Consider the following 23,774-nt stretch of genomic DNA (forward strand, 5'->3'; position numbering starts at 1 on the left):
CGTACCAACATCCGAATTATGGGGGTGCCAGGAGAAGAGAGAGAGCAAGATGTTGAAAACCTATTTGAAGAAATAATGACAGAAAACTTCCCCTACCTGGTAAAAGAAATAGACTTACAAGTCCAGGAAGCGCAGAGAACCCCAAACAAAAGGAATCCAAAGAGGACCACACCAAGACACATCATAATTAAAATGCCAAGAGCAAAAGACAAAGAGAGAATCTTCAAAGCAGCAAGAGAAAGAAAGTCAGTTACTTACAAGGGAGTACCCATACGACTGTCAGCTGATTTCTCAACAGAAACGTTGCAGGCCAGAAGGGAGTGGCAAGAAATATTCAAAGTGATGAATAGCAAGGACCTACAACCAAGATTACTTTATCCAGCAAAGCTATCATTCAGAATTGAAGGTCAGATAAAGTGCTTCACAGATAAGAAAAAGCTAAAGGAGTTCATCACCACCAAACCAGTATTATATGAAATGCTGAAAGGTATCCTTTAAGAAGAGGAAGAAGAAGAAAAAGGTAAAGATACAAATTATGAACAACAAATACACATCTATCAACAAGTGAATCTGAAAATCAAGTGAATAATCTGATGAACAGAATGAACTGGTGATTATAATAGAATCAGGGGCATAGAAAGGGAGTGGACTGGCTATTCTTGGGGGGAAGGGGTGAGGGGGATGCGGGAAGAGACTGGACAAAAATCATGCACCTATGGATGAGGACAGTGGGTGGGGAGTGAGGGAGGAGGGTGGGGTGGGAACTGGGTGGAGGGGGGGTTATGGGGGGAAAAAAGAGGAACTAATGTAATAATCTGAACAATAAAGATTTAATTAATAATAAAAAAGTGAAAAAAAATTAATCTTTATTAATGTTTTAAAATATTAAGTCAACTCAAATCTGTTTCTACACAATAGCAAATAAGAATAGATTAAAAAAGATTTTCCAACTACAATGCAGAAGTTGCCTAAATTATGCTATACAATGAACAACAATATATATATTTGAAAGAGTACCTTTATTCTGTCAGTGAACTGGTACTTTTTTATGATCATTTCCTGCAACTGGCAAAAGTCTCCATTCAATTCTACTCCATACAGTTGCAATGCTGAACTGTAAAGATAACCCTAAAATATGAGAATATATTAGGATACAAATGAATTAACTTTTTATTGTGGTTTACTTTTACTTGAAATTTAAAAAGTCAAACTTTAAAAAATAGAATTCAATAAAGTAAGGATAAATAACATCTTGTAGTTTATGTAAAACTTACAACTTTAAGAACTTAAAGACTTACTGATCAAGAACTTGATTGTAGTTCTTTTCCATTATTTAATAATTTCCATTATATAAAAGTAATTATATTTTAAAAGGTTGATTTCTTACTTTTTCTGATAAAACTGTGCACTCAACAAAAATGAAAATGAGAAAAGTGATCATATATATATTCTCCATTTACCACCCTATTTCTGTAATTTCTTTGGAAGTTGCTTCAGGGAAAAGCAAGAAAGGAATAAACCTGTGGGGACCATAATTGGAAAATCATGCAGCCTGGCAACAGAGGGAGGTTGCTGGAGGTATGTTCTGTTTGGTTTATGGAAGTCAGCCTGGCAATCTGCCAAAATAATGACCAATTAGTTTTCAAGGATAATCAGGAATTGACTGTATATTGTTATGTATCTATTTTGGTTTCAATAGCAAAACAATATCTGGAAGAAATGGTCAAATCATATTCTGAATACCATTTTACATCAACTAACACCTAAGTGTAAACCAAATTTATATTTACAGCTCATCATGGATTTTAGAATATGTCCAACAGAGCATATGTAGGCATTCAAAAATCTTAGTTGACTGAATCAGTGACCTAATAAGAAGAACAATGACAATATGTTTAAATTATTTAATACTGCCACACACCTGCATAGCCAATTATTTCAGCTATATACTTTTTTTAACAAATAAAAAAACAAACAAATGGACAACAGTGGACAAAATGTGGTAAACAATCATAATCTCTAATGTTCTCCAAAGAAAACTACCTGACAATTGTGTACTTTTCCATTATGGCTATCTTTTCTAATCACAGAATAAAAGTTTTAGTACTGAACAATAAATGAAGCATCAAAGAGTTAACTGTTCCTGTTTAGGGCCGTCAACAATGCTGGGAACTGATACTGCCTGTTTCTGGCATGAGCCTCTCCTGCTGTTGGCCACATGTTTTAACAAGTCTGCTAATGACAACCAGAAACCACATTTCAGTTTTTTGATTAAACCATTTAAGAACATTAAGAGTACTCGTGATTTAAATTTTTTAAAAAGTCATATTGATGTGATATTTCAGAAACAAATGTCTACATTCAAACTTTGGATGACAGAAAATTGGAGCAAGGTGCGTCCTTGGATATCATTTTGTTTGCTCACTTAGAGGGGAGGAACTTGAAGCCCAGAGGTGTTAGGTAACTTGCTTATGGCCATGGGCAATTTCCTAGGTCAAGTAAACTTGTCAGTTCTATAAGAGCGCTTACCAATGCTAGTATACAATTTTAGCACAGTACAAGGAAAACAGGGTTAAAGGGCAGTGGTGACTATAAAGCAGCAAAGTGTTTGAGGGTTACCTGCTTCTGTTTTGTTGATATTTCTTCCTCTGAGTCACAGAGACAAACTAATAAAGGAAATCAGAGAGCTGGCTTTTGAAATTCCAAACTCAATATACTACTTTAATTTTATTATTGTTACTTTAATAAATAAAACCAAGCTGTCACCTTGGATGGTGGCAGGCAAAACTGCTGTTAGCAGGAGAAGAAAGTATTTTCCAAATGTTGAGTATGTCCATAAGCTGGACTTTACCCCGTAAAGGACTGTGCCAAGCCTGGAGCCGACGTCAACCAAGAGCTTTCCCGACAGATCAGGGAGTACGTGATGGTAAATGAACTTCAATTCCATGAGAGAGAAGGAATGAGAAATAAATCCTGCAGAATTAGAACAAAATGAACAAATTCTGCATGGGTACTAACAATTCAATTCTGTATTTCTAAATCTTCACCTATATTTATAAAGAACTAGAGGCCCAGTGCACGCCAGCCGGGGCCTACCTTCCCATAGTTGGCCAGCCGGCCCTGCCCCATGGTCGAACCCCTGGTCGAACTCCCGGTCAAGGGGATAATTTGCATATTGGGCTTTTATTATATAGGATATTTCATGATTTTATTTTCTTATTTAATGAAAGGCAGTCAGAGGTTATTTAGAAAAAATTAATATGATAATTTTTCACTCATTCACTTTGAGTTGTATTGGAAAAGAATAAACATAAAGTCTGACATTTTATTTTATTTTACTTATTTATTTTTTTAAAATATATTTTATTGATTTTTTACAGAGAGGAAGGGAGAGGGGTAGAGAGTTAGAAACATCGATGAGAGAGAAACATCGATCAGCTGCCTCCTGCACACCCCCTACTGGGGATGTGCCCTCAACCAAGGTACATGCCCTTGACCAGAATCAAACCTGGGACCCTTGAGTCCGCAGGCTGACGCTCTATCCACTGAGCCAAACTGGCCAGGGCAGTCTCTGACATTTTAAAAGGCCTCTAAGGGAACAGCTACTCAGCTGCCTGTCCCTATCCTATGCCCCTCATTTCCTTTCCCCCGCTATGACCTGCTGTTTGTTGGGACTGCTTCCTAACTCCCATTCCATCTGGCTTTCTCACCTTACCCCAGAGCCAATCACAGAACTGCCACACACTGCTGCACAGACTGTGGACGACCAAATGAATGGCCACTCAGGAGATGCGCAATGTGGCAGCCCTGGAGTGCAGAAGAGGGGCAATGTGGAAGGTTAAGATACTCCCAACACTGCTCTGACTTCCCTTCGTTTAATTGCTATAACTTCTAGCCTCCTACCCCATTTTCTCACTCCTTTATTTCTATAATGAAATATCTGAGAGAGCCTGAGTATGTTTTTCCTTCCTTCCTTCCTTCATATATATATATATATATAAAATTTAAATAAATAAATAAATAAGCCTTAAATCAGTAAATCAGGGACGTCTAACCCCAATTATAATACAGGTACAATATATTTTTATTAGCAACATATTACCAATTTGGTAACAGTAAACTTTTGAGAATGATATTATCTGGGGTCAGTAATATGAGAACAAGGAAACACACCTGGAGAATAGCACACTCTAAGCAATAAGCCTAAGGTAGTGGGGAGACTGAAATAGCATGTCTAAAGTAACAGCCTAAACAATCATATCCAGTTTGAACAAAGGTTATATTAACAGAAGAGTTACACTGTAGCAGCATGGAGTCAACCTAGTTTGCTATTTGGGACACAGGTACTGCATCTGAGGGGCAGAGATGCAGGAAAATTTCTGTCACTGGAGTTGGTTTCCTGTTATGGACTAGAGATGCTCTACCAGGTCAAATCATGGCCTGAATAAACTCTTTCTCAAGATTATCCATCATTGTCCTCTGAGTCCATGTTCATCCAACAATATTGTTCGTCCAACAATACTTCTCAAGTAGATGTTTTCATAGGGAGAACATTCGTTCCCCTTGACTATATTAAACTAATATAACTATATTTCTCTTGTAAATAAATCAGCATATGCTTTATATATGAATATGGAAAGGATGAGTCAGTTTCCTTGTACTTAGTCACTTCTGATTAGTTTCTGGACCTGCAAAGTCACTGGTGATTAAACAGTTTCTGTGAGCCCTAACTGGTTTGGCTCAGTGGATAGAGCATCGGCCTGCGGACTCAAGGGTCCCAGGTTCGATTCCGGTCAAGGGCATGTACCTTGGTTGTGGGCACATCCCCAGTGGGGAGTGTGCAGGAGGCAGCTGATCGATGTTTCTCTCTCGACGATGTTTCTAACTCTATCCCTCTCCCGTCCTCTCTGTAGAAAAATCAATAAAATATATTTTTTTAAAAACCAAAAACAACCAGTTACTGTGAAAAGTAGAGATATCCTTCTGGGAGACATTAAATGCCCTGACTTCCTAGACAATATTTCCATTTAGTCTCCCTAACTGCAATAATTGGTAATGGCTATGCTGTAGTTGGCCTTTGCTTTCAGAAAACATTGAAAGACCGTCAGTAATTTGCATACTCAAGACATCTAAGGAAAAGTACACACAAAGTCATCAGGTCTGCATACTTGAGTGCTGACCTAAAGGTGCTGTCTGGTATGAGCCACACACCACACAATAGTTTCTGCTCATTTTTCCTTCCTCACATAATGAGTCAATAGAATCTTCATCATAAAGGAATGCATCTACATGAACTGTGGGTTCTGGCCGCTGCTGGATCTGGTGGAGAGAAGAAACACATTAAAAGAAACAAAGTACAAAGAAGCCTCTTTTTTATTGCTAAACTAGAGGCCCAGTGCATGAAATTCATGCACGGGTAGGGTCCCTAGGCCTGGCCAGTGATCAGGGCTGATTGGGGCCTTCTTTCCCCGGCTGCCGGCCAGGGCCTTCCTTCGTTTCACGCTACCCCCTGGTGGTCAGCACATGTCATAGCCAGTGATCGAACTCCAAGTCTCCCAGTTGAACTCCCAAGGGGACACTTTGCATATTAGCCATTTATATATATAGACTAGGGGCCCAGTGCACGAATTTGTGCAACTTGAAAGGAACTGTGGGCTGTGAGGCTGCGGTGGGCACAGGGCTGGGTCTCGGTCCATCCTCCATGCCCCTGCCTGGCCCCTCCCACTGTGGCCCCCTGGTCCCCTGTCTGCCTGCAGCTCTGCTCCTGCCACCGCCACTCCCACGCGCTGACTCGCTGGCCCTGCTTGCACCCACTGAAGGAGCCATGCGACTGGAGGTGGTGCCAGCAGTGGGTGCAAGCAGGGCCAGCACCGTCAGCAGGTGCAAGTGGTAGCTGCTGCCCCCACTGCCCCTCAGGAGCAGGGGGAGGTGGAGAAGCCTGGAGGGGCAATCCGGGCTGGCAGCCGCCGCTCACACCCACTGATGGTGCCGAGCGATTGGGGCAGTGGGTGCGCGCAGCAGCTCTGGGACCAGTAGCAGGTGCGAGCAGGGCTGGTGCCAGCAGCCGGTGCGAGTGCCGGGTGGGACCCCAGTGCACAGGAGCAAAGAATTTTCAGTAATCACCAGAGACTTGCCCCCGATGACAGTGACTGGCGCCCCACCTTTGTCTGGCATCCCCGCTCAACTGCTCCACCATCCCACCATGGCCGGCACCTGCCATATTCTGCACGTGCCTCCTGGTGATCAGTGCACGTCATAGCGACTGGTTGTTCGGATGTTCCGCTGTTCGGTCTATTTGCATATTGGCCTTTTATTATATAGGATAAGGCAAACATCAGTGGTTCATATGCTAAAATTCTGCCAGCAACAAGGCACAGAAAGACTAGTTTCACTTACATCAGCAACTCTGCCCTTCTTTCATTTTATTTCTGAGACTTTTGGGGGGCGTGAGGGTACCAATTTACTTTATTTGAAGGAAGGATACAAATGGAAGAACAGAAGAAAAAGATAAAGGTAACACTAACATGCATGTATTGCTTTGGTGACCAGGGAAGTGACCCCTGTGGCTATGGGAAGCCAGTCTAAGGCTGAGCCCTCATCACTGTCTCCCAGAGTGTGCTTGTCAAAGAGACACTCTGCCATCCAGATTAGAAGTGCCCATCTCGCATGGTCACCCAATTCTTTAATGGATTTCACCTGCTCCTTCAGGTAATGCGTCTCAATGAAGTTACACAAATGGGAGTCACTTTGTTAGTGGACAACTTTTTATTTGGCCTGTAATTATGCAAAACACGGCAATGAGAAATATATACAATTTTAGTTGAAAGGAGTATTTTGAGACCATCTTGTCCATCCAAAGCAGTATATTTTACAAGTACAGAAACTGATACCCAGAGAGATTTCTCCAAAGAAATGACAGTAGCTAGTAAGAGGGGTCAAAATGGAAACTAATACCAGCTCTTCTGAGTCCTCCATGTCAGTGACTTACTCATCAAAATACTTAGCAAGAAATCTTTGCTTAGAGGAAAAGTTTTCAAATAATAATGTTAGTAAACCTTCATGCTTACAAATTATGGCCCTTTATTAATACTAGTGGTAACATCAAGTGGCTACAAAGAAAAAATTTTTGTCTGACTCCTTCTACCTCAATTATGGTAAAGTATCAACCTATCTGCTTGGGAACTTACAAAATTATATCTATATCTACACACACACACACACACACACACACACACACACACAATCTATATTACAAGTACGTAAAATGTATGAACAAACACAAGGACCAGAAGGAAAGAAAATAAAATAAAAAGTGTGTGGAAGTGTGTGGAATTTAGCATATGGAATTGTGGGTTGATCATTAACATGCAATGAATACGTTTTCCTCATTTTATGTATTGTGGTATACCATGATACCAATAAAATTGTTTTGTCAATAACATCCAAACTATATTAGGTATTTCTCTCAGTTTTAATACTACTCATTATTTTCCTCCTTTGAGAATCCACTTGAATGAGCAGATGTGTACTAAGATTTGCTAACTGTTCACAACGTGCACAATACTGTTAAAAATGTACAGGATTTAGTTCCTTTGCTTAGAAAAACCATATGGAGGATTGCTATTTTCAAATCAGTGGGAGAAGAGATTATTATTAGCTTTGCTTTAGGAAACAATATGTATAGCATTTGTAATCCCATAGGAGTTGGGATTTGAAGGGACTTGAATGAGGGGTTGTTTGGAGAAGATGAATGAGAACTAATTCTAGGAATAAACAAATAGAAGAATAAGCAAAAATTGTACAATGCAAATGTAGGAGAAGGAAACAAAGAGGTAAACTTCACCATTGATAAAAGTGAAGGAAATGAAACAGGGAAGAGAAAATCAGGACAGTGACATAGGCAGGACCAGATTACTGTTGGATTGTGATTTTGGAAGGAGGTTGAGTGCTTGGCAAACAGATATCCTCAAAAAAAATGTCTGTTGAGTGAATAATACTGGGGAGCCAGAGGGCTTAGAAACTCAAAAGAATCGGGAACGTGGTTGAAGCACTATATGAAAAATTATGTAAAGCAGAATTCAGGACTATCAGTCTGGAGAGACTACGGGGTTAGGGAAGAACTGGAGAATCCTCAAGTAGCAATAAGAGTAAATTAATAATAATGTACTCGCCGAAACCAGTTTGGCTCAGTGGATGGAGTGTCAGCCTGTGGATTCAAGGGTCCCGGGTTTGATTCCGGTCAAGGGCATGTACCTGGGTTGCGGGCACATCCCCAGTAGGAGATGTGCAGGAGGCGGCTGATCGATGTTTCTCTCTCATCGATGTTTCTAACTCTCTATCCCTTGCCCTTCCTCTCTGTAAAAAAAAAATCAACAAAATACATAAAATAAAATAAAAAATAATAATAATGTACTTACTTTTTGGAGGGCTAGATGTTCTGAGGAAAGCATGGTTTCTAGAGGTAAGCAATTCCGAAGATCTTCTGCTATGCTTTTCAACATACTGTCATTATTATCGTGAGTGAACTCATCAAAATCTCCTGGAACAAAAAAGGAAAAAAATAGCTTTAATGGTTGTAGTCAGGTAGCTGGAGAAATCAGTGAAAAGTTACAAAGCAGGCCAATAGCAGCACAAGGAAATAACCTAGGTTTTGTGCCTCTAAATCAGCAGTTCTCAACCTGTGGGTCGCGACCCCTTTGGGGGTCGAATGACCCTTTCACAGGGGTCGCCTAAATATATCCTGGATATCAGATATTTACATTATGATTCATAATAGTAACAAAATTACAGTTATGAAGTAGCAACGAAAATAATTTTATGGTTGTGGGTCACCACAACATGAGGAACTGTATTAAAAGGTGGCAGCATTAGGAAGGTTGAGAACCACTGCTCTAAATAAAGGTACTGCTCTTTTCCACTATACTACTCTGTGTCCCTATATACAAAGGTTTTTTCTCTGCATAATTTCCCTTTGAGCAACACTGGTATTTATAAAGATTTATTACTTAGTTCTCTGAAGTGATGTGGGAAGGAAAGTCTTTTAGCTCTTTTTTCTTTCCTCACATATATAGTATAATCTAAGCTGGTGCTTCAAAGTATTTCTAGGAGGAGGCTGAATATAAATTCTAGAAAAACAAAAATAGTATTGGCCTTACCGGTTTGGCTCAGCGGATAGAACGTCGCCCTGTGGACTGAAAGGTCCCAGGTTCGATTCCGGCCAAGGGCATGTACCTTGGTTGCGGGCACATCCCCAGTCGGGAGTATGCAAAAGGCAGCTGATCAATGTTTCACTCTCATCGATGTTTCTAACTCTCTATCCCTCTCCCTTCCTCTCTGTGAAAAATCAATAAAATATATATTTTTAAAAAAACAGTATTAAGATTCACTCTGACCACCCAGATTACAACTCCTCAGATCCATAAGGGACACACTCAGGGGGCAGATTCAGTGAGCACCAAAGACCCACTGAAGCAAGTCTTGCCCCATAAGGGTGTCTCCAGCACAGAAGTTCTCCCACTGTAGACATAGCTGATTCTCACAGCCAATTGGCCTGGAGGTCAATTCCTCCCAGTGATACCTATAACAATCAAGGCTTAACTACAACAAGACTGTGCACAAAGCCCTCAAAGAGGTGCACCAAGAGTGTCCACCTTGGGTAATTGGGGAGGCTGAGCCACTGGGCCCTATAGGATACCTAGCACAGAAAGCCACTCTATCAACACAGGGAAGCATAAAAAATGCAGAGACAAAGAAACAGGTCACAAATGACAGAAATGGAGGAAAGCAAACTTCAGGATATAGAGTTCAAAACCACGGTTATAAGGTTTTTCAAGAATTTTCTAGAAACCACCGATAAATTTAGTGAGACCCTCAAGAAATCTAGTGAGACCCTCGAGGATATGAAAAAGGAACAACTAGAAATTAAGCATACACTGACTGAAATAAAGAATATTACACAGAGTTCCAACAGCAGACTAGAGGATCCCAAGAATCAAGTCAAAGATTTGAAATATGAAGAAGCAAAAAATCACCCACCGGAAAAACAAAAAGAAAAAAGAATCCAAAAATATGAAGATAGTGTAAGGAGCCTCTGGGACAACTTCAAGTGTATCAACATCCGAATTATGGGGGTGCCAGAAGAAGAGAGAGAGCAAGATACTGAAAACCTATTTGAAGAAATAATGAAAGAAAACTTCCCCTACCTGGTGAAAGAAATAGACTTACAAGTCCAGGAAGTGCAGAGAACCCCAAACAAAAGGAATCCAAAGAGGACCACACCAAGACACATCATCATTAAAATGCCAAGAGCAAAAGACAAAGAGAGAATCTTCAAAGCAGCAAGAGAAAAAAAGTCAGTTACCTACAAGGGAGTACCCATACGACTGTCAGCTGATTTCTCAACAGAAACCTTGCAGGCCAGAAGGGAGTGGCAAGAAATATTCAAAGTGATGAATAGCAAGGACCTACAACCAAGATTACTTTATCCAGCAAAGCTATCATTCAGAATTGAAGGTCAGATAAAGAGCTTCACAGATAAGGAAAAGCTAAAGGAGTTCATCACCACCAAACCAGTATTATATGAAATGCTGAAAGGTATTCTTTAAGAAGAGGAAGAAGAAGAAAAAGGTAAAGATACAAATTATGAACAACCAATACACATCTATCAACAAGTGAATCTAAAAATCAAGTGAATAAATAATCTGATGAGCAGAATAAACTGGTGAATGTAATAGAATCAGGGGCATAGAAAGGGAGTGGACTGACTATTCTCAGGGTTAAAGGGGTGTGAGGGGTGTGGGTAGAGACTGGACAAAAATCGTACACCTATGGATGAGGACAGTGGGGGGGGGGTAAGGGCGGGGGGGGGGGGGAACCAGGTGGAGGGGAGCTATGGGGGGAAAAAAGATAAACAATTGTAATAATCTGAACAATAAGGATTTAATTATAAAAAAGAAAGAAAGAAAGAAATCTTTTAAAAAGAGAAAAGAAAAAGAAAAGAAAAAGAAACAAAGAGAAAGGACCCAAATAAATAAAATCAGAAACGAAAGTTGTGAAGTAACAACTAACACCACAGAAATACAAAGGTTTTTAAGAAAATACTATGAACAACTATATGCCAACAAGCAGGACAACCTGGACAAAATGGACAAAATCCTAGAAAAATACAATCTTCTAAAACTGAATCAGGAGGAATCAGAAAATCCAAATAGTCCAATAACAACAGATGAAGTTGAAGCAGTAATTTTAAAAAACTCCCAGGAAATCAACAAAAGGAAGACAAAGAACCCAATTATAAGAAGGGCAGAGGACCTAAATAGACACTTCTCCAAAGAGGACATGCAAATGGCCAAGAGACATATGAAAAAATGTTCAAAGTCACTAATTTTCAGAGAAATGCAAATTAAAATGACAATATGGTACCACCTCACACCTGCCAGAATGGATACCATTAATAAATCAACAAACAACAAGTGCTGGCGAGGATGTGGAGAAAAGGGAACCCTAGTTCATTGCTGATAGGAATGCAAGATGGTACAACCACTATGAAAAACAGTGTAGAGTTTCCTCCAAAAATTAAAAATGGAACTGCCATTTAACCCAGTAATCTCGATTCTAGGAATATACCCTAAGAAGCCAGAAATACCAATCAGAAGGAATATGCACCCGTATGTTCATAGCAGTGTTATTTACAATAGCTAAGATCTGGAAACAGCTCAAGTACCCATCAGTAGATGAAAGGATTAGAAAACTAGTGCACTTACACAATGGAATAATTATGCAGCTGTAAAAAAAAGAAGGATCTCTTACCCTTCAAGACAGCATGGAGGGACCTGGAGAGTATTATGCTAAGCAAAATAAAGTCAAAGAAAGACAAGTATCACATGATCTCACCCATATGTGGAATCTAATGAACAAAATAAAATGAACAAAAAAGATCAAGAGATATGGAAGCATGCAATAGACTGACATATTTCAGGGGGGTGGGGGGGGAGCAGAGGCCAGATTAGTCAATGAACATATCTGCATATATGCATAGCTCATAGACAATAGTGCAGGGAAGGCCAGGAAAGGGGACAGAAGTGAGGTGGAAGGTGTAAATGGGGGGAGAGGAGACATCTGTAATACTTTCAACAATAAAGGTAAATTAAAACCAAAACAACAACAACAAAAAACCTCCCAGGAAATAAAAGCTCTGGCCCAGATGGCTCCACAGTGAAGTTTTACCAAATATTGAAAGAAGAAGTAACACCTATCTTCCTCAAACTATTCCAAAAAAATCGAAGAGGAAGGAACACTTCTAAGCTCTTTTTATGAGGCCAGCATTATCCTAATTCCAAAACCAGATAAAGACACTACAAAGAAAGAGAATTACAGTCCAATACCTTGATGAACATAGATGCTAAAATCCTCAACAAAATATTAGCAAATTGGATCAAGCATTATATTAAAAAGATCAAATATCATGATTTCAGGATTGCAAGGCTGATATAATATTCACAAATCAATAAATGTGATACATCACGTAATCAAATTGAAAAATAAAAATCAAATGATCATATTAATAGATGCAAAAAGAGCATTTAGACTAAGTCCAACACCCATTTTTGAAGGAAAAAAACCTCTCAGCAAAGTGGATATAGAAGAATCATACACACCTCAACATAATAAATGCCTTACAGGACAAACCTACAGCCAACATCATACTCAATGGGTAAAAACTATAACCATTTCCCCTAAGAACAGGAACAAGACAGGGTTGTCCGCTTTCACCACTTTTATCAACACAGTAGGTCCTAGGGTTACGTCGGAGATCAGTTCCTATGGCGCGATGTAATGCAATTTTCGCCGTAAGTCAGAACCCACCTACATAAGCACCTACGTCCTCACATGGAGCACATACACAGCAGTAATGAAGTGAAACAGTAAAAAAAATTTAAAAGAAAGATAACAATTCCTGACCTTTACTTGTGGTAAATAAATAATAAAAAACATAAAGCACATATGTACATGCGTCAAAATGATGGAACTTTTTTTTTTATAACTAAATGGGAGATGGCGATGTGACCACGAAACAACGTACGACGAGTTGAACATAACCCAAGGACTGTCTGTATAGTACTGGGAGTCCTAGCCAGAGTGAACAGACAAGAAAAAATAAAAGATATCCAAATTAGAAAGGAAGATATATAACTGTCATTATTCTCAGATGACCTGATATTGTACATAGAAAACACTAAAAACTCCACCAAAAAACTATCAGATTTAATAAATGAATTCCAAGATGTGGCAGGATACAAAATTAACACCCAGAAATCAATGGCATTTATACATCTACTAGAAGCCCAGTGCATGAAATTTGTGCACAGGTAGGATCCCTAGGCAGGGCCTGCCTTCCCCAGCTGCTGGCTAGGGCCTTCCTTCGTTCCACACCGCCCTCTGGTGGTCAGTGCACCTCATACTGAGTGATCGAACTCCCAGTCTCCCGGTCAAACTTCCAAGGGGACAATTTGCATATTAGGCTTTTATAAATATATATATATATATATATATATATATATATATATAGAACTCTCAGGAAGAGAAATTTTTTTAAAAACCCATTTACCATTGTTACAAAAACTTTAAGAAACTTAAGCCTGGGTCACAGGTTTGGTACCCAGGAGGGGGCATGCAGGAGGCAGCCAATCAATGTTGATGTTTCTCTCTCTTCAGTGTTTCTATTTCTCTCTCCTTTCCTCTCTCTCTAAAATCAATAAAAACATACTTTTTAAACAAAAAAGAATATATGTGTTCATGCATTGGTCGAATTAACATCATTAAAATGTCCATACTATCCAAAGCAATCCATAGATTCCATGCAATCCCTACAAAAATACCAATGGCATATTTCACAGATCTACAACAAATACTGCAAAAATTTATATGGAACAGCCAAAACCGGTTTGGCTCAGTGGATAGAGCATCGGCCTGCGGACTGAAGGGTCCCAGGTTCGATTCCGGTCAAGGGCATGTACCTGGGTTGTGGACACATCCCCAGTAGGAGATGTGCAGGAGGCAGCTGATAGATGTTTCTCTCTCATCGATGTTTCTAACTCTCTATCTCTCTCCCTTCCTCTCTGTAAAAAATCAATAAAATATATTTTTTAAAAAAAATTTATATGGAACAAAACAAGACCCTAAATAGCCACAGAATTCTTGAGAAAGAAGAACAAAGTTGGAGGGATCACAATACCGGATATCAAGCTATATTACAAAGCCACTGTAATTACAACGACCTGGTACTGTCATAAGAACAGGCATTTGTAGATCAATGGAACAGAACAGAGACCCCAGAAATCAACCCAAGCCATTACGCTCAATAAATATTTGACAAAGGCAGCAAGAGCATACAATGGAGTAAAGACAGTCTCTTCAGTAAATGGTACTGAGAAAACTGAAAGGTACATGCCAAAAAAAAAAAAAAAATGAAAATAGACTATCAACTTACACCATACACAACAAATTCAAAATGGATAAAAGACTTAAATGTAAGTCATGAAACCATAAAAATCCTAGAGAGACCATAGGCAGCAAAATCTCAGACATCTTTAGTAGCAATATGTTTGCCAATACATCTCCTACGGCAAGGTAAACAAAGGAGAAAATAAACAAATGAGACTACATCAAAATAAATAGCTTCTGCACAGAAAAGAAACCGGCATCAAACTGAAAAGGTAGCCCACTGTATGGGAGAACATATTCACCAATGATACACCTGATAAGGGGTTAATTCCAAAATATATCAAGTACTCATACAGGTGAACCAAGGAAAGACAAACAACCCAATTAACAAATGGGCAGAGGACCTCAATAGATATGCAAAGAGGACATGCAAATGGCCAAGAGACATACGAAAAAATGCTCAAAATCACTAGTCATCAATTGAACGAGATGCAAAATATAACGACAGTGTGGTACCACCTCACACCTGCTAGAATGGCTACCATTAATAAATCAACAAACAACAAATGCTGGTGAGAATGTGAAGAAAAGGGAACCCTAGTATACTGCTGGTGAGAATGCAGACTGGTACAATCACTATGGAAAAGAGTGTGGAGTTTTCTCCAAAAATTAAAAATAGAACTGCCATGCCCAACCGGCATGGCTCAGTATTGAGCATAGACCTATGAACCAGGAGGTCGTGGTCCAATACCAGGTCAGGGCACATGCCCAGGTTGCAGGCTCGATCCCCAGGGTGGAGCATGCAGGAGGCAGCCGATCAATGATTCTCTCTCATCACTGATATTTTCTCTCTCTCTCTCCCTCTCCTTTCCTCTCTGAAATCAGTAAAAAACTGCCATTTGACCCAGTGATCCCACTTTTAGGAATATATCCTAAAAAGCCTGAAACAACAGTAAAAAAAGAAAATATACACCCCTATTTTCATAGCAAGGTTATTTATAATAGCTAAGATCTGGAAATAGCCCAAGTGACCATCAGTAGATGAGTGGGTTAAAAAGCCACAGTACCTTTACCCAATGGAATACTATGTAGCTGTAAAAAACAAGGATCTCTTACCATTTGAGACAACATGGAGGGACCTGGAGAGTATTATGCTAAGTGAAATAAGCCAGTCAGAGAAAGACAAATACTATATGATCTCACTTATATGTGGAATCTAATGAACAAAATAAAATGACAAACAAAATAGATTCAGAGGCATGGAAGCATGCAACAGAGTAACAATTCTCAGAGGGAATGGGAGGGGGAGGCAGGAAGAGAGTAACCAAAGAATTGATATGCATATATGCATAACGCATGGACGCAGACAATAGTGAGGTGAAAGCCTGGGGAGGGGGCAGGAGTAGGGAGGAGGCAATCAATGGGGGGGAAAAGGTGACATCTGTAATACATTCAACAATAAAGATAAATTTAAAAATAAAAAAAAGATGAAGCAGAAAATATCCAATCATAACAGCAAATATATATATTTTAAAGCATCATTGAAGAAGGCTCTGGGAGAACGTCAAGCATACCAACATTTGCATCACAGGGGTGCTAAGAGAAGAGATACAAGAAACTGAAAACATATTTGAAAAAAATAATGGGAAAAAAAATTTTCCTAACCCAGTGAAGGAAATAGATATACAAGTTAAGGAAGTGCAGACGGTCCCAAAGATAAATCCAAAGAGGCCCACACCAACACACATCATCATTAAAATGCAAAAGGTTAAAGACAAAGAGAAAACAAAAGTGGCAAGAGAAAAGCACTTAGCTACCTACAAGGGAGCTCCCATAAGACTGTCAGCTGATTTCTTAACAGAAACTTTGCAGGCCAGATGGGATTAACATGAAATATTCAAAGTGATGAAAAGCAAGAACCTACAACCAAAATTACTCTACCTTGCAAAGCTATCATTTAAAATCAAAGGAGAGACAAAGAGCTTCCCAGACAAGAAGTAGTTAAAGGAATTCATCACCATCAAACCAGTATTACAAGAAATGTTAAAGGAACTTCTTTAAGCCCTGGCTGGTTGGGCTTAGTGGACAGAGCGTTGACACTCCAACTGGAGGGTTGCAGGTTTGATTCTGGTCAAGGGCACATACCTTGGTTGCAGGCTCCATCTCTGGCCCTGGTCAGGCATGTGCAGGAGGCAACCAATCAATGTGTCTTTCTCACATTGATCTTTCTCTTTCACTGTTTCTCCCCTTCCCTTCCACTCTAAAAAAATCAATGGGAAAATATCCTCAGGTGAGGATTTTTTTTTTTAATCTTTATTGTTCAGATTATTACATTTGTTCCTCTTTTTTCCCCCCATAACTCCCCTCCTTCCAGCTCCTACCCCACCCTCCACCCTCACTCCCCACCCGCTGAGTTCATCCATAGGTGCATGATTTTTGTCCAGTCACTTCCCGCATCTCCCACACCCCTTTTCCCCTAAGAATAGTCAGTCCATTCCCTTTCTATGTCCCTGATTCATTATAATCACCAGTTCAGTCTGTACATCAGGTTATTTATTCACTTGATTCTTAGATTCATTTGTTGATAGATGCATATTTGTTGTTCCTAATTTGTATCTTTACCTTTTTCTTCTTCTTCCTCTTCTTAAAGGATACCTTTCAGCATTTCATATAATACTGGTTTGGCAGTGATGAACTCCTTTAGTTTTTCCTTATCTGTGAAGCTCTTTATCTGACCTTCAATTCTGAATGATAGCTTTGCTGGATAAAGTAATCTTGGTTGTAGGTTCTTGGTATTCAGCACTTTGAATATTTCTTGCCATTCCCTTCTGGCCTGCAAAGTTTCTGTTGAGAAATCAGCTGACAGTCGTATGGGTATTCCCTTGTAGGTAATTGAGCCTCTTTCTCTTGCTGCTTTTAAGATTTTCTCTTTGTCTTTTGCTCTTGGCATTTTAATGATGATGTGTCTTGGTGTGGTCCTCTTTGGATTCCTTTTGTTTGGGGTTCTCTGCGCTTCTTGGACCTGTAAGTCCATTTCTTTCTCCAGGTGGGGGAAGTTTTCTGCCATTATTTCTTGAAATAGGTTTTCAATATCTTGCTGTCTCTCATCTTCTGGCACTCCGATAATTCTGATATTAGACCGCTTAAAGCTGTCCCAGAGGCTCCTTACACTATCTTCACACTTTCGGATTCTTTTTTCATTTTGCTTTTCCAATTGGGTGTTTTTTGTCGAATCTTTGGTTTGAGTCTTGTGCTCCTCTGGTCTGCTATTGGGTATAATATTCTTTATTTCAGTCCGTGTATGCTTACTTTCTAATTTCTTTATCGTAGCATCGAGGGTCTCATTAGTTTTCGTGAGGCTCTGCACAAATTTATGGCAAGCCCTCAAAATTGCGATTCTTAGCTCCATATCTTCCATTTCTGTCATGTTTTTTTGTCTCCGCATCTTATATGCTTTCTTGGTGCCCCCTCTTGTGGTCTCTGTGCGCAGTCTTGTTCTAGCCAAGCCTTAATTGTTGTAGTTAACACTAGAGGGATTTGACCACCAGGCCGACTGGCTGTAGGGATCAGCTGTGGAAAACGTCTGTCTTCTGGGGAGGCGTTATTCCAGCCTTTGCCTGAGGCGGTCTGCAAATGGTTGTGCGCAGGGCCTGGGCGGGGCGGGCTCAACAGGGCGGGGGGAGGGAGCAGCTATGGCCGCTCTCAGTCCGTCCCCAGGGGCTCTGCCTCTCTGTCCCAACAACCGCTGCAAACCTCGGAGGGGCCGTGGCCAGACAGTCCTGCTTCTCCCGTTTGAGTCTGGGTCCCTAGAGACTCGCCCGGGTCTGTAGCCCAGAGTCTGAGACTCCCTCCTGAGTGAAAACGACAACCGCACCCTCAGCCGCCAGCCCGCTTTGCGCGCGCACCCTCACCACCGCACCGCCGTACCTTTAAATTTTCCACACTGCGCCTCCGCTGAGCGTGGGAATGCTGTTGTTTTTGCTTCTAGTTGAAGAGACTCTCCTCAGCCAGCCTTCCCGTGGTTCTGGTTGATGTCCGCTCCGACTTTTAGTTGTATTTTTGAAGTGGTTGTCCACGGCGGCAGTCTCCGGTGTTTACCTACGCCGCCATCTTCCCGGTCTCCCTCCTCAGGTGAGGATTAACAAAAAATTAAAAAAAAAAAAAGTAGCAAGATGCCATGCAAGATTTTTTTTTAAAAAAAGGAACTTCTTTAAGAAGGGGAAAAAGATAAAAATATGAATAATAAAATGGCAACAACTACATATCTATCAACAATTACTTTATTTTTTTAAATATATTTTATTGATTTTTTACAGTGAGGAAGGGAGAGGGATAGAGAGTTAGAAACATCGATGAGAGAGAAACATCGACCAGCTGCCTCCTGGACACCCCCTACTGTGGATGCACCCGCAACCAAGGTACATGCCCTTGACCGGAACTGAACCTGGGACCCTTCAGTCCACAGGCCGATGCTCTATCCACTGAGCCAAACCGGTTAAGGCTATCAACAATTACTTTAAATGTAAATGGATTAAATGCTCCAATCAAAAGAAATCATATGGCTGAAAGGAGAGCAAAACAAGACCCTTATATGCTATCTATAAGAGACTCACTTCAGTTTGAAATACATATGCAGACTGAAAGTAAACGGATGGAAAAAGATAGTTCATGAAAATGGAAATGAAAAAAAAAGGCTGGACTAGCAATACTTATACCAGACAAAATATATTTTATTTTTTTTAATCCTCACCTGAGGATATTTTTCCATTGATTTTTAGAGAGAGTAGAAGGCAGGGGGAGAGATACTGAGAGAGAAACATTGATGTAACATAGACACATCAATTGGTTGCCTCCTGCAAGCGGCCCTGGGGGCCGGAATGGAGCCTACAACCAAGGTACGTGCCCTTGAGTGAAACTGAACCCAGGACCTTTTAGTCTGCAGGCCGACCAACACTCTATCCACTGAGCCAAACTGGCAAGGGCCCAGACAAAATATATTTTAAAACAAAGGCTACAATAAGAGATAAAGGTGGACCCAGCAATTCCACTTCTGGGTATTTATCCGAAGAAACCCAAAACATTAAATTGAAAAGACAGAGTGTGGGGCCAAAAGTAGGTTTACAGTTGTGAGTAGGTGAAACAAAGTTTATTCTTTCATTACTATTTATTAACTACTAGAGGCCCAGTGCACAAAATTCTTGCACTGGGGAGGAGGGGTCCCTCAGCCCAGCCTGCGCCCTCTCGCAGTCTTGGACCCCTCACTCCTTACCACCCGCCTGCTCGCTGCTCCTTAGCGCTGCCACAGAGGGAGGAGAGGCTCCCACCACCCACACTGCACTCGCCAGCCATGAGCCTGGCTCTGGCTGCACAGCACTCCTCCTGTGGAAGTGCACTGACCACCAGGGGACAGGCTCTGCATTGAGCATCTGCCTCCTGGTGGTCAGTGCACATCATAGCCACCAGTCGTTTTGGTCGTTCCGCCATAATGGTTGCTTAGGCTTTTATTATACAGACTAGAGGCCCGGTGCACAAAAATTTGTGCACTGGGGGGAGGGGGGTCCCCCAGCCCGGCCTGTGCCCTCTCGCAGTCTGGGATCCCTCGGGAGATAATGACCTGCTGGCTTAGGCCTGCTTCCGGGTGGCAGAGGGCAGGCCCAATTCCTAAGTGCAGGCCCTGGTCAGGCTCAGAGCAGGGCCGATTGGGGAGTTGGGGCGCCGCCCTGTCATGCACAGAGCAGGGCGGATCGGGAGGTTGGGATGCCACCCTCAGTCACGCTCAGGGTAGGGCCGATTGGGGGGGTTGGGGCACCGCCCCCGTCACACTCAAGGCAGGGTCAATGGGGAGGTTGCGGCGCCACCCCCTGTCACGCACAGAGCAGGGCTGATCAGGGGGTTGGGGCGCTGCCCCCTGTCACACAGAGCAGGGCCCATCAGAGGTGTTGGGGCTCCATACCCTGTCACGCACAGAGCAGGGCCGATCAGGGGGTTGAGGAGCTCCCCGCTGTCACTCACAGAGTAGGGCCGATAGGGGAGTTGGGGCGCTGCACCCTGTCACACTCAGGGCAGGGCCAATGGGGAGGTTATGGCTCTACCCTGTCAATCACAGAGCAAGGCCCGTGGAGGGGGGTTGGGGCGCCACCCTCTATCACCCACAGAGCAGGGCCGATCAGGGGGTTGGGGCGCCGCCACTGTCACGCTCAGGGCAGGGCCGATGGAGAGGTTATGGCTCTACCCTGTCACACACAGAGCAGGGCCCATGGGGGTGGGGGGGGGGCGCCGTACCCTGTCACACACAGAGCAGGGCCCATGGTGGTGGGGGGGGCGCCGCACCCTGTCACACACAGAGCAGGGCCGATCAGGGGGTTGGTGCGCTGCACCCTGTCAAACACAGAGCCGCAGGACAATCAGGGGATTGGGGAGCTCCCCCGTATCAGGCACAGAGTAGGGCAGATAGGGAGGTTGTGGCCAGCCCCCTGTCACACACAGAGCCGCAGGGAGATCAGGGGGTTTGGGCACTGCCCCCTGTCACGCTGATCCCAGTGCTGGGAGCCTCGCTGCTCCGCTGATCCCGGTGCCGGGAGGCATATTACCCTTTTACTATATAGGATAGAGGCCTGGTGCATGGGTGGGGGCCAGCTGGTTTGCCCTGAAGGGTGTCCTGGATCAGGGTGGGGGTCCCCACTGGGGTGCCTGGCCGGTCTGGGTGAGGGGCTGAGGGCTGTTTTCCAGAAGTGAGTGACTGAAGCTTCCAACCACTCCTTGTTTTCTTTTTTTTTTTTTATTTTATTCTGGGCCAACTTTAGCTCTGAGGCCTCACCGCTGAAAACATCGATACAATGTTGCTAAAGCCCGGCTGAATGAAAGCTGGTTTCTGGGGTTTTGTTTAGCTTCTTATTTGCAACATAGTACATAGTTGCTTAGAGTTGCAGCTGAGAGGCCGGCAAGTGAGGCGGGGAACGTTGGAGTCCGCAGTCACTGGAGCAAGCAAGCTTCCCTGCTCGCTTCAGTGCATGGCTGCCGGCCACCATCTTGGCTGACAGTTAATTTGCATATACTCACTGATTAGCCAATGAAAAGGGTAGCGGTCGTACGCTAATTACCATGTTTCTCTTTTATTAGTGTAGATTGTATTATTTTCCACATGAACAACTGTAAATCTACTCCTGCCCCACCCTGTATACATCCATATGTTCACTGCAGCATTATTTATAAGATATAGAAGCAACCTAAGTGTCCATCAATATATGAATGAGGATGTGGTACATATGAACAATGGAAAATGACTCAGCTATAAAAAAAGAATGGAATCTTGCCATCTGCAACAGCATGGATGGGCCTAGAGGGCATTGTGCTGAGTGAAATAAGACAGAGAAAGACAAATGCCATATGATTTCACTTATATGTGGAATCTAAAAAACACAATAAATGAACAAGCAGGGCAGAAACAGACTCATAGATACAAAGAACATTTTTATAGTTGCCAGATGAGAGGGGGAAGGGATTATGGGTGAAAAGGTGAAGGGATTAAGAACAAACTGGTAGTCCTGGGAATGTAAATAAATTACAGATGAGGAATATCTATATATATAAAAGCCTAAGTGACCGAACGACCGGTCGCTACGATGCGCACTGACCACCAGGGGGCAGATGCTCAGTGCAGGGGCTGCCCCATGGTGGTCAGTGCACTCCCACAGTGGGAGTGCCGCCCAGCTGACCAACCCATCCCAATGGCCACCAGTCCGAGGGCAGCCACTCACTCCCTCAGTAGTCCTGCAGGTCCAATCTCTGGAGAACGGGCCAGGCACTGATGGACCGGCACTGTCGGCAACATCCTAACAGGGCCACTGGCCTCCTGTAAGTCAGCCTCGGACATCACAGCCGCTCCCCCTCCCTAGACGATCCGCAAGGGCAAAAAAATATAAAAGCAGCCACCAGGTGGCTCCCGACAACTGGCTGAACGTCAGCAGGACAGATCCACATCCTGGGCAGCAAGGGTGTCCCACTGCCAGCCCAGAGGGCTAATCATATCCCGGCCTCCTGCCACCCCTTTGGGATGGGCGCCAGATGCAGGGCTCATGGTTGGCAAGTGCTGCTGCAGCGGCGCAAGCATCTCCCGATCAGGACTGACTGGGTGTGAGCCCCTGGCAGGCATGAGGAGCTGGGATGAGTGGGAGTGGCAGGTAGCACTGGACTGCCAGTTTCAGCCCAATCCCCACAGGCCACGTCAAGGGACCTCACCCGTGAACAAATTCGTGCACAAGGCCTCTAATAGTCAATAATATAAGTTATGTATGGTATTCAGATTAGCACTAGATTTAATGGGGTGATCACTTCTTATGTAAATGTCTAATCACTGGTAGTACATCTGAAACTAATATAATATTGAATGTCCACTCTAATTGAAAAGTAAAGAAATATTTTAAAATAGTCATGTTAATAAACATTCTTCAGAAACTCAGGGAGTTTTCTAAATTTTTTAACAAACTGATTGAGCTTCTTTGACTACAGGGTCTGCTGGAGAAAGGCAATGAAAGTGCCTTTAAAAAAAGTAAAAATGGCCCTGACTGGTTTGGCTCAATGGATAGAGCGTCAACCTGCGGACTGAAGGGTCCCCGGGTTCAATTCCAGTCAAGGGCACATGCCCAGTTGCAGGCTTGATTCCCAGTAAGGGGGCCTGCAGGAGCAGCCGATTGGTGATTCTCTCTGATCATTGATGTTTCTATCTCTCTCCCTTATCTCTGAAATCAATAAAAATGTATTTTTTTTAAAAAAAGTAAAAATGTATTCTTTAGCCAGTGTAATTGGGTCTTCTTGTTTACAAAATTATCTTCTAAAACATGCTTTGAAATTTTTCTGATTTTGAAAAATGGAGTCTCATTTGATGCCTCTAAAACGAGACTTAGACTTCAAATGGCTCTAAAGAACTGAAATCTTGATGGCAAGCAGTTTTTAGCATATGTGCAATGGCCAGAACCAGGCATGGATTACCTTTTTGGAGGCACTAAAGGGCTTTTGGAATGGAAGATCTTGTGTTTAGGAATGTAGGGGGAAGAAACACACAAACAAGTGGAAATTGGCAGTGTTTTGTAAACAAGGGGATATGATGAATAAAACTGGCAATACAGGGTTTAAATAAAGCGACAGGAGTCTCAGCACATTTTGGAAATTCCTATCTTGAATCGTGTATGTGGGTATAAATATGAAGCTAAGTCTCTGGTTTTCACTCCTTCCCAGTCTAAAATCTTACTATCAGATGTCCAAGTTCATTGTAATTTGGCATCTTACCTAAAATGACCTCCCCAAATGTGTAATAATAATAATATCCAAACCCA

General features: G+C 42.2%; 1 protein-coding gene across 1 annotated transcript in view; it reads right to left on the reverse strand.

Moving 5' to 3' along the window:
- LOC139018928 (uncharacterized) overlaps positions 1-23,774 on the reverse strand; it is a 33,590-nt gene that overhangs the window by 8,571 nt on the left and 1,245 nt on the right. The window contains exons 2-5 of the mRNA XM_070427972.1: positions 8,418-8,539; positions 5,181-5,319; positions 2,852-2,973; positions 1,018-1,128 (exon numbers count right to left, since the gene is read on the reverse strand). Coding sequence (XP_070284073.1) covers positions 1,018-1,128; positions 2,852-2,973; positions 5,181-5,319; positions 8,418-8,539 — 494 coding nt within the window. The remainder of the gene's footprint in view (positions 1-1,017; positions 1,129-2,851; positions 2,974-5,180; positions 5,320-8,417; positions 8,540-23,774) is intronic.

Source organism: Myotis yumanensis, unplaced genomic scaffold (genome assembly GCF_028538775.1).
Source record: "Myotis yumanensis isolate MYYU_CA2020_CCGP unplaced genomic scaffold, mMyoYum1.0.hap1 SCAF_1, whole genome shotgun sequence".
Taxonomy (NCBI): domain Eukaryota; kingdom Metazoa; phylum Chordata; class Mammalia; order Chiroptera; family Vespertilionidae; genus Myotis; species Myotis yumanensis.